The sequence below is a fragment of the Amphibalanus amphitrite genome, unplaced genomic scaffold, assembly GCF_019059575.1.
Source record: "Amphibalanus amphitrite isolate SeventyFive unplaced genomic scaffold, NRLGWU_Aamphi_draft 002455F_arrow, whole genome shotgun sequence".
Taxonomy (NCBI): Eukaryota; Metazoa; Arthropoda; class Thecostraca; order Balanomorpha; family Balanidae; genus Amphibalanus; species Amphibalanus amphitrite.
Genome location: NW_024883892.1, coordinates 2359 through 15745, shown reverse-complemented (window position 1 = coordinate 15745; position 13387 = coordinate 2359). Strand labels below are relative to the sequence as shown.

Below are 13387 nucleotides of genomic sequence, written 5' to 3'. Positions count from 1 at the left end.
CAGAAACCTGTCTGCACATGGGAGGAGCGCAACAAAAGCCCATCAAGTTCATGCATGGCAGTGGATCTCAACAGGAGAAAACCAGAAAGAACATGGATGCTTGTAGATTGCAGTTGTACACTGCTGTTATCACCTGATGTGCGTGGCTGGCATTGCTCCTGGCAAGAACCACCTGCAAGTGATGAGATGGTGCCTCAGTCGTTGAGTGTGCTGCAGTGTGAGAGGCGCCCTGATCTCTACTTTGTGATGGGTTTCCATTGGAGGTTCAACTGAGAAGTGAGAACTGACTGTGACCATGCTTGAGCATGCCAGTGGAGCTTTACATGCTTAGGGCAGCTTTTGAACAGATGCTGACCATGGCATGTCCCATCCAGTTATCACGTGCACAGAATGGTGGGGGGGAGGGCAACTCTGGGCTCTTGAGTCAGCCCTACTGCACAGGGGGTACAGATGGCCGCTTACGTTTGGTGTGTCCTGCACTGCATTATCAAGCCCAGTCTGCGCCACAGGCAATGGGTCGGGCTGCACTATGTTAAAGGCAGACTATCTTGCAAAGGAGGCTGGCATCCTCTCCCATAATGACACACCAATTGGCAATCATCGCTGCGATGATCACGAGGGTGTCCGCTTATCTAACATGGTGAGGTGGAGAGCCAGTTCAAGCTGGCCTGAGGGATGGTTTTACTTCATCTGAGGCCCCCTTTCCCCGCCTGCCAGGTCCGGTCAAACGACCGCTTCACAGTGAACGACTTGCAGTGGATGCCGTCCCACAGCGCAACGAGCTCGCCGACCAGAGGCGGCGGCCAAGAGGCGGCCGCGCTCCCCCAGTCGACGGTCCCGGTGGACGTCGGCAACGCCCACCGCGCGACCATCAGATCGGCTCGCGACAGCGCCGTCGCCGACTGACCGCATGACTGGTATCTGTTCTTGATGTGGGACCGACTGCCACCGCCGGTCGCGGAAGGGCATCGCTCATCGGCCATCGACGTCCGCCAGCTTCGCGTGGGTCACTGTTCGGGCTGCCACCAATACACCGAATCGGATGGAACCCTGTCGGCGAATGCCGGCGGTGCCCCGACATCGACTGCGCGGCGGCCAGTGCATCGCGTGCCGGGAGGAGGCTGGCACCCCCGATCGGTCATTGGTCACAAACCGTGTCCCAGCTCATGACTGCATCCAGCGCAGCTCTGTGAGATGTTCTGCAGCTGCTGCAGTCTGCCGCGTGTGTTGAAAGAAGAATGAACATGAGAAAACCTCAAAACTTTATGCCTATTCGTAATTGACCAGTATTGGAATAAGTTTGGATTTTGAGAATTTGTGTCCCTGTGCTTGTGCCTGTGTGGAAAGGCATGCTTTACGGTGTACCATCTCAATGTCAAATCCCGGCTGCGCTGTGCGGATTTGTGCGGCTGCTGACAGGCCACCTGGGTGCCAACGTATGTGCGAATCCGCGAATACGTTGTGTTTCGTCAGTCAGTATCGTTCTGAAAATATTGACTAGGCTATATAATAGGCTATATAGCGTATGACGGTTCAGCCCAGCAGTAATAACTGACCATTGATTGGGCGAATTTTGTGTGGTGGTTCGCTAATACATAACCTAAAGAGTGTTTTGCCGGAATCGTTTAGTAGCAGAACTGACCGGAATATAAGTAGAATGCAACGGTTTGAATCGTTAATTTGTTGAAACGATTGTTCTCTGAGACCACTGTGTAACTTTTGACCTGAGAATCACCAATTATAACGACAATGGGGAAGCAGTAGGCTGTACTGTAGAGTGTAGGCAGGCAACACTATATAGTTGGCACACTTACGAAAGCACACGACTTACGCAGTGGACATCTGCATCATGCATGTTAAGGTTTACTGGGAAGAGTGAGAAATTAGTCAGAATATAACTGACTAAGGAAAATAGGCGATATTTCCTATTGAGCTGGGGCGGAGAGGGGGAGGGGACGTGTGGTCAGCTATGCTAATAATTCATTCTCTTTATGCAGCTGTGTAAAAGGGCGTCCGTTTTTGGGTGAGACCTTCCCCATCGGCCATTTCCAAGTTAAATCGTGGTGGAGAGTCTGGAGACCTCAGCCTCGGTAGTCGGTACCCTGCGCGCTGCGCCACCTTGCGAAACATAAAGCAGCAGTCCTGACATCTACAGGCGTGACTTTTCATGAAAGCGCGGATGTGTTCGCGCTTATGCGAAGAAAGTTCTTCCGAGTATGGTTGATAATGAGATTAATTGTTGTCATTTATTTATTAATTCATTGGCAAAAGTACCCTAATAAATCGGTAAAATAGCTTGAACTGTATCGTATTTCCTTCGGAAAAAATGACGAACTCATCCTAAGACATCCAGATTATTGGATGCGTTCGTCAGTTGTAAGTAGTTCAAGTTTTTGGGAAAATTTGCTTGTGGAAAATCATAATATTTCAAAGATATGCCTATTTTCGAATAATTTATGCATTTATCTGCATTGAAAAATGATTGTAAAGCAAAAGTGCAAAAGATTATTGTCAACTTATTTTCTCAAATCACGATTTACGAACGCACAAAACTCCAGCTTTTAATTTAGTGCGTGTGCGAATTGCGGTCAAGAAAAAATATTTAAACTGTCTATATTCCTCTTAAAACAATGAAGGATGAATGAAGAAAACGCTGTTTTGAACAATTGTATATTTATTTTTTCTTAATTAAGCAAAAGTACAAAATTTTCAACTATTATTACATTTGCTCTCACAAAAACCATCACTTTTTAGCATGACGTCATGTCAGCCAAATTTACTAGCGCCATCTCTGGAGAGCATCTTTCGAAACCTCCAGACGATAGAGAGAGCCTTGGTTTATGTTGTAGGATTTCAAAAAAAAAATTAGGTTGGACCGGTTGGACCTCAACATTTTGGGTTGGAGGTTGTATGTGAGGCTAGGTTGTAGGTTTGCGGGTTTTAGGGGTTGTAGGTTGCAGGTTTGTAGGTCAGGCTTTAGGTTGGTAGGTCAAGGTTAAAGGTTTGTAGGTAAGGTTAGGTCAGGTTTGAATTTTGATTGTTTTTTTCTTTTGTTTGGAAGATATGTAAGTATCGTTTTTGGATTCAGGATGTCAAATAATGTAAGGATATGAAAATTGAATCCTTGAGCTCGATGAGAACGGGATCTCCACGCCAAGTCAAAGTAGGTAGCCTTTTTTCCCGACTAGGTACCAACAACAACAAGGTAAGGTAAGGTAAGGTTGAATATGTAGTTATCTTGACTTTTTAATGGTGAAAGTTAAAATATCAAAACATTTTGTTGTATTTTTTCAGGTTTACTGGAAAAGATGTCTGGTCTTGGGAGACTCGTCCTATCCGCAGCTCGCTGCCGGTCTTCAGCAGCTGCAGCTGCGGCAACTGATCTGAGGTTCAATGCTGGGTAAGCCATGGCAGAGAGTTTGCGGTGTAATTTTTATGCTTGTGAAATAGAATGATGAGTTGGAAATTTTGGTTTATTTTCTTGAGTTTATGGTTTGATTTCAATTAAGTATTTGTCAAACACATTGCTATTGATTAGGATGTGGTCAACACACTGTAAAGCCTTAATAAACAATAACTATGATCTGGATTGTAAGAGGTTAGAGTCACTGGGGTGGGACATTTGATACAAAGATGCCCTGGCCATAAGTATGACTACAACATATACGCTATGACCAAAGAGGTTAGGTATAAGTTTGCTATGGAGATGCTTCTAACTCAATATCCAGGTACTTATATTTAAGCCTTAGTGTGTTGTTCATGCCAAATGGTCAGGAAGCAGTGCTTTGCCTTTTTCATTTTATTTTACTTCCTTGCAATTGTAACTTATTTTAGCTGCATGTCAGGCCTATATTCACGGTTAGAGACATAAAACAGTTTTGCTCAAAATGCAGTTTCTTTATTATTAGTCCCTAATCTTCTGCAGACACTTGAGCTATTTTCTCGCTGAGTTTCAAGAAGTAAATCAATGGTAACAAATTTTATCATAAAAAAGGTTGCATAGAACTGCAATACATAATGTGTTAACATTACCTTAGGTAGGTATGTTGCCTAATGCCTACTTGTTTGGTGCTTTCCTTGTGAAGAATGGTACCATTTGCTTATTTTTGCAATGTTTTGTAATATTTAGCTTAGAATTCATGATCATTTGATTCGTGCTATTAGACTTTTCATTAGAGATTCGTGCTATCACTATTTCATCCCGTACTTTGTCGCCATACCGTTGAATCCAAGGCCATATATAGTACGCCTGAATCTCTCCTGTCTTCGCCCATTTTACCGGTGCTGCCACCAGACGTCGGCCGGCGTCAGCTGTAGTTGGCATATCGGCCGTACAGCGGCGCCACCATCGCAACATGGCGCACGGCCCCCAGCCGCCGGCGAGTCGCGGTTACCGCGCCTACCAGCTGCTGATCTGTGGCATGCTACTGGCGGCCATGTTTAACTGGAAACTGTGAGTACCGTGTGGTGAATGGTTAGTACCGTGTGGCGAACGCCTAGTGCCGTGTGGCGAACGGTTAGTGCCGTGTGGCGAACGGTTAGTGCCGTGTGGAACAGCGTGTTAGACAGTGCGACTGCGTTCAGCCCTGTAAAATCATTTTGTGATACTATCGTATGGTTATCAGTAAGATGATAACATTTTTATTCACATATTACATTGCACATATAGTCTATGACCTCTCATATTGGACGTCTGACATCTTTATCACCCCTAATCATGTACAGGTCTCGCGGGTTTTAGCGGTAGGTTTTGCACCTAGAAAATTTAGTGTACTTCAGGCTATATCTTCGTCGTCTTAAGCTTTTAAGTGTTGAAGATGCGATCGACTTGTTGGATAACAAGCCGGCCATGATCGTGTAAAATGGCTTCATCGTAGATCGATTAGTTTCTGAGATATGACCGGAAATGTAAAAGTGCAAAACCTACCGCTTAATCTCGCGAGACCTGTACATCTGACCTGAGTTCTGGCCCCTCATCTGTTACATCTAACCTCCAATATCTAACCTCTCACATCTGACCACTGCACTGGCCTGGCAGCTCTCACATTTGACATCTGACCTTGCAACTTTTCACATCTTACATTGCAAACCTCCCACATCTAGCCTCTCTGACCTCATATCTGACCTCTGACATCTGATCCCTCATCTCGCGCCATTGTTCTCTCTGGCCACTGACCTGTCATATCTGGCCTGTCTAACCTCTGATAGATCACTTCTAACCTCTAACCTCCCACTCACACTTTGCGCCATATAACCCTCAGAGGTTGGGCACGCCATCAAACCCAATCGTCATCATCATCACCACTCACACTTTGACATCAGCTGACTTCTCCAACCACTCATCTAACCACTGGCCCGTCACCTCAATCTAACCTCGCTAATCTTATTCTGACCTCAGACCATTCACCCTGACTGCGCACATCTGACCTTGGTATCTGACTCGTCTGACATCTGACCCTGTTCTCTGACCCCGTCTCGGAACAGAGCCGCTGAAATCTGGAACCGCAAGACAGCCGTCAAGGCCAAACAAGTGGAATCTCGAGACAAATCCAACTCAGAAGATGGAGAGCACTCGGAAAGTGAGGAGGAGGAAGACGAGGATGATAAGAAGGGAGGTGGAAAAGTTGGCTTCAGAGATAGAAAGGTGAGAAAATAGGGAAATTTGGATGAAGTAGGGAAAAACGGGAGAGGTCAGGGATTTAGGAGTGAGTTAACCATCTCTGTAGCCTCGTCGAGCTAACCTTATAGGACAATATCTATGTAGGGAGTTAACTAATTATAGCCTAGTATTCATATTACAACAAAAGACGAAATTCTGAAAAGGACTTCGTGTTCTTGCATTCACAGTTCACACAAGGATAGGAAAATAGGAATGTGAACAAGTTCGTGCTAAAGAGAAGGGAATCTGTCCCATACAAGGAAGTCTAAGAGCTTGAGATACAATTCCGGAATTGAATATATCCGAGGTAACCATCCCGGGCACGGTGGTTCTTCAGGGCATCAAGGCCGTGGAAGCCGACCAGCAGGGACCCTTCTCTTCGGTCCATTATTTCAGAAAGTAATGGTGTTTGGATTGATGATTTTTTTAGGGGGGGGGGTAAGAATTGATTGCCACCACCCTCAAAAGGGGTATGGGCGCAAAATGACCTTTGCTGTCGGCGCGCCCTAAAGCGCCAATAAACAAACAAACAAATACCCTCAAAAGGGGGCACTGTGCCTCCGTAGCCCCCCTTTCTCGCTTCTGCCGCCCCTGATACTAGCGAAGCAATAAGCCATTCTGCAAATGGTTGCTAGAACCCAAGTTTTTATCTGGCAATCATGCTCCTTTGACTTTCAAACCCTTCCAGCTTTTTTAGTCCGATGACAATGACATTAACAATTAGTGTAGTCCACATCTTTTATCTTTGCTGGCCTCAATCTCACCTTATCTCGTAATTCACCCCTTTTATTTGCAGATTATCGAGTACGAAAACCGAATTCGACAATACTCGACTCCTGACAAGATATTCCGCTATTTCGCAACATTGAGAGTGGTGCAAGAGCTACCGGATGGCACCTCCACTTCTGAGGTGTACATGACACCGCAGGATTTTCTGCGATCGATCACACCCGGGGTCAAGCAGCCGGAAGGTCAGTAGAGCTGAGGGATTTTGGGAACGGAAGGTCAGTAGAGTTGAGGGATTTGGGGAACGGAAGGTGAGTAGAGTAGAGGAATTTGGGGAACGGAAGGTCAGTAGAGCTGAGGGATTTGGGGAATGGAAAGTCAGTAGAGTGGAGGGATTTGGGGAACGGAAGGTCAGTGGAGTGGATGGATTTGGGGACCAGGTTGGTGTGGAGTGGAGGGATTTCGGGACTCCTTGGTTGGTTGGTGTCGAGTGGAGGGATTTCGGGACCAGGTTGGTGTGAAGTGGAGGTAGGGTAGGGTGGGGTAATTTGAACATGTGGGGCAATTTGAACATAGTGTGAAAAACACAAAATTACGGAAAATCCATACTGGCATGACAATATGACCAATGAGGGAAATTATCGTAACTAAAAGGGCTATGATATGAACGGGGTTTAAAGTTGCATCGAATGAAGATGCTGGCGCACACTGTAAAAAATCATTTTCGCAAGTGAACACGCCTAAAAACACGTCATTGCAACTTCATTGCAGCGCAAAATCTTGCATTGCTAGCGCCTAATACGCAACGGATTTTGTTGTACAATGTCCTAATCAGTGCCTTCAATCCAAGAAATTTGCTTTTGAAACCTGTTTTTAAATATGGCAAAATAACTTTTAGCGTGGGGTAATTTGAACATAGTGTGGGAATTTCAATGAAGACAGGGATAGCTCCGAAAAAACAACGCTCCCAGTTTTTTTTTGCCAATATTTTCGACTCAAAGCAGTAGCAGAAAAGTGATGCCAGTTTTATAAAATTTACGTCTAATATCCGTCTAATGTCCGGCATTTTTGTTGATTTCCGTTCAAAAATGTTAATGTCAGCCATTTGTCCAAATATGTCCGAAAATTACGCATTAATAAAAACTCAAAACTGTCATTTAAATTGTTTATAATGTACTTTTACCAGCCGAGAAGTGTTCATTATATTGAGAGCTTAACAAGCTTTCCATTCGCCAATCAATGCTATGTACGATTACTTTATAAAAAGCGCTGAAGTGTAGCAAGCCATCGTCCAATGTTGTCCAGTCTGCTACTTTGTCCAACCAATTTCGAATTGGACATTGGACAAAATCAGAACTCCAAATGTCCTGGTTTCGATTGGCACCACTATAACAGATGCAGTAAGGATGGGAGAGTTTTTATCGAACAAAAATGATAGACGTTCTGTTAATTGAAGACAGGCGAATTCTGTCAACTGACTGGTGTGCAGCGTGCAGATATTGATACTCTGCAACTGTTATTTTTGTTGTTGTGTTGATTTTTCAAATGAAGGTATGTTTAGCCTATTCGTTTATGGGTCAAACAACATCGGCGTTGGGGAGACTATCGTTTTTATGTCAGGTAAAGGCAGTATGTTCAAATTACCCCACGGTAGGGCCATTTGAACACACCGTGACTTGGTGGAGAAGTGAGGCTATGCTATTCAAGGCACGCTCGGCTCGTCCAAAAATGAGGCTTGCATGGTGAAAGCAAGTGACACTTGCGCTACTGAAGCAGTTTTTCTTCATCCAGGGTTAAGCTGAAATTTGGTACAACGGAGAAGACGTAAAAATATGTTCAAATACCCCACACTACCCTATTTCGATAACCAGTGTTGTGTCGATGTGGACGGGCTTTATAGAGCCCCCCCCCCCTCCACCGTAAAAAATGTTGAAGAATTGGCACGAAAGTGATGTCTGTTGTTCTGAAAGTGCAACAATGAATGTATACCAAATTTCACCAGAAATATTCACCAGTTTTAAAGTTTTTTTTCAAGGTTCACTTTAACTTTTTTGGGCGGACCTCCGCTGCTCCTATGACGTCATTCGGAAGCAATAATTTGGCTTTCTAAAAGTGCGGCAGGTGTTGCGCGCAAAGCAGTATATGCCACCACGTTTTACCATAGGTTTTAGTATAAGATTTAAAAATCGCTAGGTCTGCGCTGACGTCACAAAGTCAAAGCGGCATTCAAATTCATTGGTCCCTCTGCATTCGAGTGCTGAATGCTTTGATATCAAATGTCTCCGATTTAAGGTATTTTTCGATGTTGTAAGTAAAATTGCAGCCGTGCAGACCCGTACTGCGGCTGGGGTACTCGGCGGTACTAGCCCGCCTATCTGACGTCCTTCCTGGCCGGCTGCAGCTGCAGTGGCGCCGTCACCCTTCCTGTGTCAGACACGGCGGTTTGGGGCAGCGCTATCGCTGGACCCCGTCCGGTCCGCGATCGTTGCTTTTGTTCTGGTTCTTTCTATATTATATTATATTTATTACAGGCAATCCGCAATCCGTTAAATCAGACATACTAAAATATTTGGAGATTCTATAAAATATCTGAACCCACCAGGCGTTATGTAGAATGACTAGCATTCTGTGGAATACCTAATATTCGAGCATTGTATATAATGCGTAAGGAATTAACGTTACTTTTTTCTCGCATGGGTGATGGTGCGCTAGATAAAGATAATACACCAATATGTAGTATGACTATTTTATGCCAGGTCACATTGCGATCAGTATGTAATTGATATCAGAGTCAAATATTCAAGCTAGCCTTATGAGGTCAAACTGTACATCATTATTCAAGCTTTATTCTCATAATACCGAGTATGCGTCCTAACGCTAGGGTGGCGATGGCGGTTAAGACAATGTCTTACAAGATTTTGGTCGAAGTTGTTAAAAAAAAGCTTCGCTAAACCATCATTTTCGGACTTTTTATCGGGTCTTTTGGTAGCCAAACTATCAGTTTAAGGTCTAACTTAACACAGCTACGAGATGTCGAATAGTTTTGTCCACAATATCTGAGCTCCATCAGTTCATGACTTTTCAAGCAATATGTTCAAGCACTTCACGAGGACCACAACGTGGAAAAAGTAGCGGCGGAACACCTTCAATTAAGGGGGGGGGGGCACTGCCGACTTTTGGTCCCATCCTGTCCATGCAACGTCCATAGGGCTAATGTTAAAATGCCAAAATCAAAGGAGGGCACGGTGCCCCGGTGCCCTCTCCGTTCCGCCGCCTATGGTATGCGTGGAAAGTGGTACCTATGATGACCTCATGGTGACCTTGTCGGTGACATAACTTAAAATGGGTGAATTAATATTCACGTGATTTTAGCAACCTTTTGAATGTCGCCAAGGCATAACTGGAGTATTTTTTTCATAATTTGACGACCATCGAACACCGCTTGTCGCTACGTGTAATCACTTGCTGTATAAAAACTTGGAAGTGTGAAGACTACACGTCAAAATACTTGCCTAAGGTGGTCGCTTGGCCGTAAAACTGGTGATTTTTGTTAGTCTCAGCTCAAGCTACAAAACTGTTATTCCACTTCAAAACCCCATGTTGAAAGTGGTATAGTTATTTCCTTTAATGGGGTGCTCCGATTAACCGGAGTAGTCGGTGTTATTTGACTGTGTGCGTGAAATCATCTGTTGGTTCAGATGAAGACTGAGGAGCTTCACAATTCACCATTCTTCACTCAGAAAACAAAAACGTTATTTGCAGGTTTGACTGTAGGTGCGACTTTTTTGCACTGCACAAGAGACGCAGATCCCTGTGGATTATACTGGGTGAATTGTGAGCATGATTAATGATAAATGCTGCACCACCTCTCAACTGGGTGGAGACACGTCTAAGTCTTAGACGCGTCTAGCTAGACAGCGGCTTCGTCTATCTGGCGACAGCTAACTTTAGACGCGCCTAGCTTGGAAGTCTCCGTCCAACAGTTAGACGCCAAGTTGGACGTCCGCTCAGTTAGACGCCAGTTGGACGCCAGTGGAAGTGTCCACCCTCTCTGGTTTACACTGAACACTGCTCCTACCATAATCTGACCTTGACCCTCTCTGACCCGCCGCAGGTCTCGGTCTGGACCAGTATCGCCGGTTTGACCCGAAGGTAGGTCGGACGGGACAGCCCCTCACCCCTCTGCCCTTCCCCTCATACTCTGTCTCTGCCCATATTAGGGCTGGCTGGAGACATATTTCGCTGTGCTCTGTACGCGTTGTGGTCTTTATTTGCTGCTCCGCCTAAGCCCTAAAGCCAGTGTCGTTTTAGGTGCTGTGTAAGTGGTCCTTAACCCTCGCCCGCACATGCCATTTTCCCATCCTAGAACGCACATGGGGGGGGGGGTGGTTGCCACCCCCCCCCCCCCCCGCGCCATTTCGTTCCTGTTGGAGATAGAGCTTAGCAGTAAAGACCAAAAAGATTCTTTGGGAAGAGACGAATCCAATGATACCCAGTTTTACCTTCTCAGGTCAGTCATTGACCTTCCAGGTCAGGTCAAACTAAAAAATGTTGCTGTTTTGGGTCACCGTTGGATATCAAGTGTGCTGCTTATCAAATACCGATGACGATGCTGTTTTCTGGTGCCAAGCCAGCTAGAACCTCTTTGTCACACTACCCGACCAGAACTTTGCTGCTGAGGTCATTTCAGGTCAAGTTAGGTCAAGGTCAATTATATGTGTTTGTATGTCTGTGTGTGTCTGTGTGTATACTGATGTGTGCACCGATTGTTTTTGGGTCCATAGGTACATGAAATCATGATCTGAGAAGCTTTTACCAAAAATGCAGTCAAAAAACTTCAAAAAAGTAAATTCAGCTAGCCTAAAACGCAATTATCTTAGATGACCTAGGTTGACCTTGACCCTGACCTTGACCCCTGTACATCGTCGAACAACATGTTCCATGATAGGTGGGAGGTAAGACTGGCAAAAAAGGCCGAAATCAGGGTGTCAAAAGCTCATAAGGCCCATGGCAAACGCAAGATGTTGAGAATTGGCCATTTGGGTCATGACATGACCTGAAAAACAAGGTCATATCTCCGAAACCAAAAATCACAGAAACTTGAAATTTTCAGTGGTCATCAAGAAAAGATAGAGGAGCAGTTATACGAAAAATCAGCCTTCTAGCTCTAAAAATGTTGAGTGCAGAGCAGAAAGACTACCTGGGGGGGGGGGGTGGCAACCCCCCTATGTGCGGGCGAGGGTTAATAAGTTACTGCGCTGTGCTTGGTGATGTATTATGTACTGTGTTGTGAGCTGCTGTGTAGTGTAATAGTATTTTGAATCAGTGTCATTTGTCACTTGCATGTCGCGGAATCACGTTAATTTCACTACCGCTTTTTATTCGGCCTGTCACTGTGACACCCTTGTGATCGATATGACCGGTTATCACTATCATCATTGGCTACAGCGATCATCATTGCATTCATGTGTCTCGACGTTTTATTCATGCCAGTATGTGTGTTTGCGTGTGTGTTTTTCTGTCATAAGCTTCCCGATATTATATTTTAGCTTGCTTGTAAGAGGGAAAAATTCCACACAAAAAATTGGTAATGGAAGTGGGATGTTTCTGGTGAGAAAGGGCCCAAAAATAGTGAGAAAATGATCGACAACATTTATTTATATACAATGATGTTATAATGTGGGAGGGTAACGACCATCTGCATCGGCTTTTTAACGATAAAATTGGAAGTGGAAAATAGCTATGAAATATTGGAGGTGAGAGTGATGGTGGTTTTCAATTTTATGTCATTTTCTACCCAAGGCAACACAATTTTTGGGATACTCTAGTCATCCCTGTTGGGCGTTGGCTCCCAAGATATCTAAGATGTCAAACGCATCCACATATCGACACCTTTTTTTAAACCCCACATTTGTTCTCCGGTGAATTTCAGACAAGTTGGTTAGAGACCTTCAAAAAAGGTACAATCACTCTATTTTTCTCAAGTTTGTCTGTCTTGGCAGATAAAGCAATACCAGAACAGGCCTACGAACACACATATTTGATCAGGATCGGACAATTGGACACTTTTAAAAGGAGATCTTTCGTGCCTCCCGGGAATTCACGGGAGAGCAGATGTGGGGTTTAAAAAAAGGTGTCGATATTATCTCATTGAATGTGTTTGTACTTTTGGTGTTCAGTGTTCAACCACCGCGCTATATTTCTATCATGGATAAAATACACCTTGTCTTTATCTAATCCATGCTTGTCTCTACCCCTAGTGAGTCTGCGTTCCCTTCACCCACACTCGTCTGTATGTGTGTCTGCGCCCGCCTGTGTGTGTGTGTGTATGTATCCGCTGGTGTAGCACCAATGCCTATTGCAGCACCACCACCACCAGCACCACCCGGCTAGCCACACCACTGGTGCGGCATCTGGTTCCTCGGAGTCCCATTCGGAGACGGTAAAAAGTCTAAAGCTAGCATCCGCCGCCGCCCGCCGCCTCGGTTTTGTGAAGGCCGATGGTGGTTGGGAAGGCGCGGTAGCGAGTTATACAGCATTGCAGAGACTGCTATTTCTCTCTCTCCTTTTTCTCCAATCTTTTCGCTCTTAATACCTCTCTCTGCTCACTTCTTTCTCCGTAGTATTCGGCAATACCTGCTGCTCGCTGTTCTATCAGACTAAAGCACAGTACACCACAGTCTTGCTAGTATTTTCTAAAGACTGGTGGATCAACCACTCGCAGAAAATAAGTCGACTTTTTCTCCTATCCCACGGGCGTAGGAACGTCATGAAAAGTGGGTGGGCCACCCTGTCAAGGGGCCTCCTTTTCCAGGGGGCCTCCTTTTTTCAGGGGCCTCCAACTTTTGCCTCGTCCTGCTGGCTGCTTTCAAGTATGACCTCCAAATCTAGCTGCTGAGATCGGGCAGATGTACCCAGGGGCCAGGGGCGTAACCGCGAACAGTGCGGAAAGTCCGCACCATTTTTAAAACTTATTCCCCCTCCGACTTTTTTAGAATCTAT

The 13387-nt window shown here is 45.1% G+C and overlaps 1 protein-coding gene across 1 annotated transcript; it reads left to right on the top strand.

Moving 5' to 3' along the window:
• Positions 1 to 2830: 2830 nt before the first annotated feature.
• Positions 2831 to 12891, top strand: LOC122377013 (calcium uptake protein 1 homolog, mitochondrial-like; the record flags this gene model as incomplete). The annotated part of the gene is made up of 7 exons (XM_043356981.1): positions 2831 to 2845; positions 3295 to 3400; positions 4295 to 4453; positions 5485 to 5644; positions 6456 to 6630; positions 10500 to 10537; positions 12750 to 12891. Coding segments are annotated over exons 2-7 (766 nt in total), but the record flags the coding sequence as incomplete, so codon positions are not given.
• Positions 12892 to 13387: the final 496 nt, after the last annotated feature.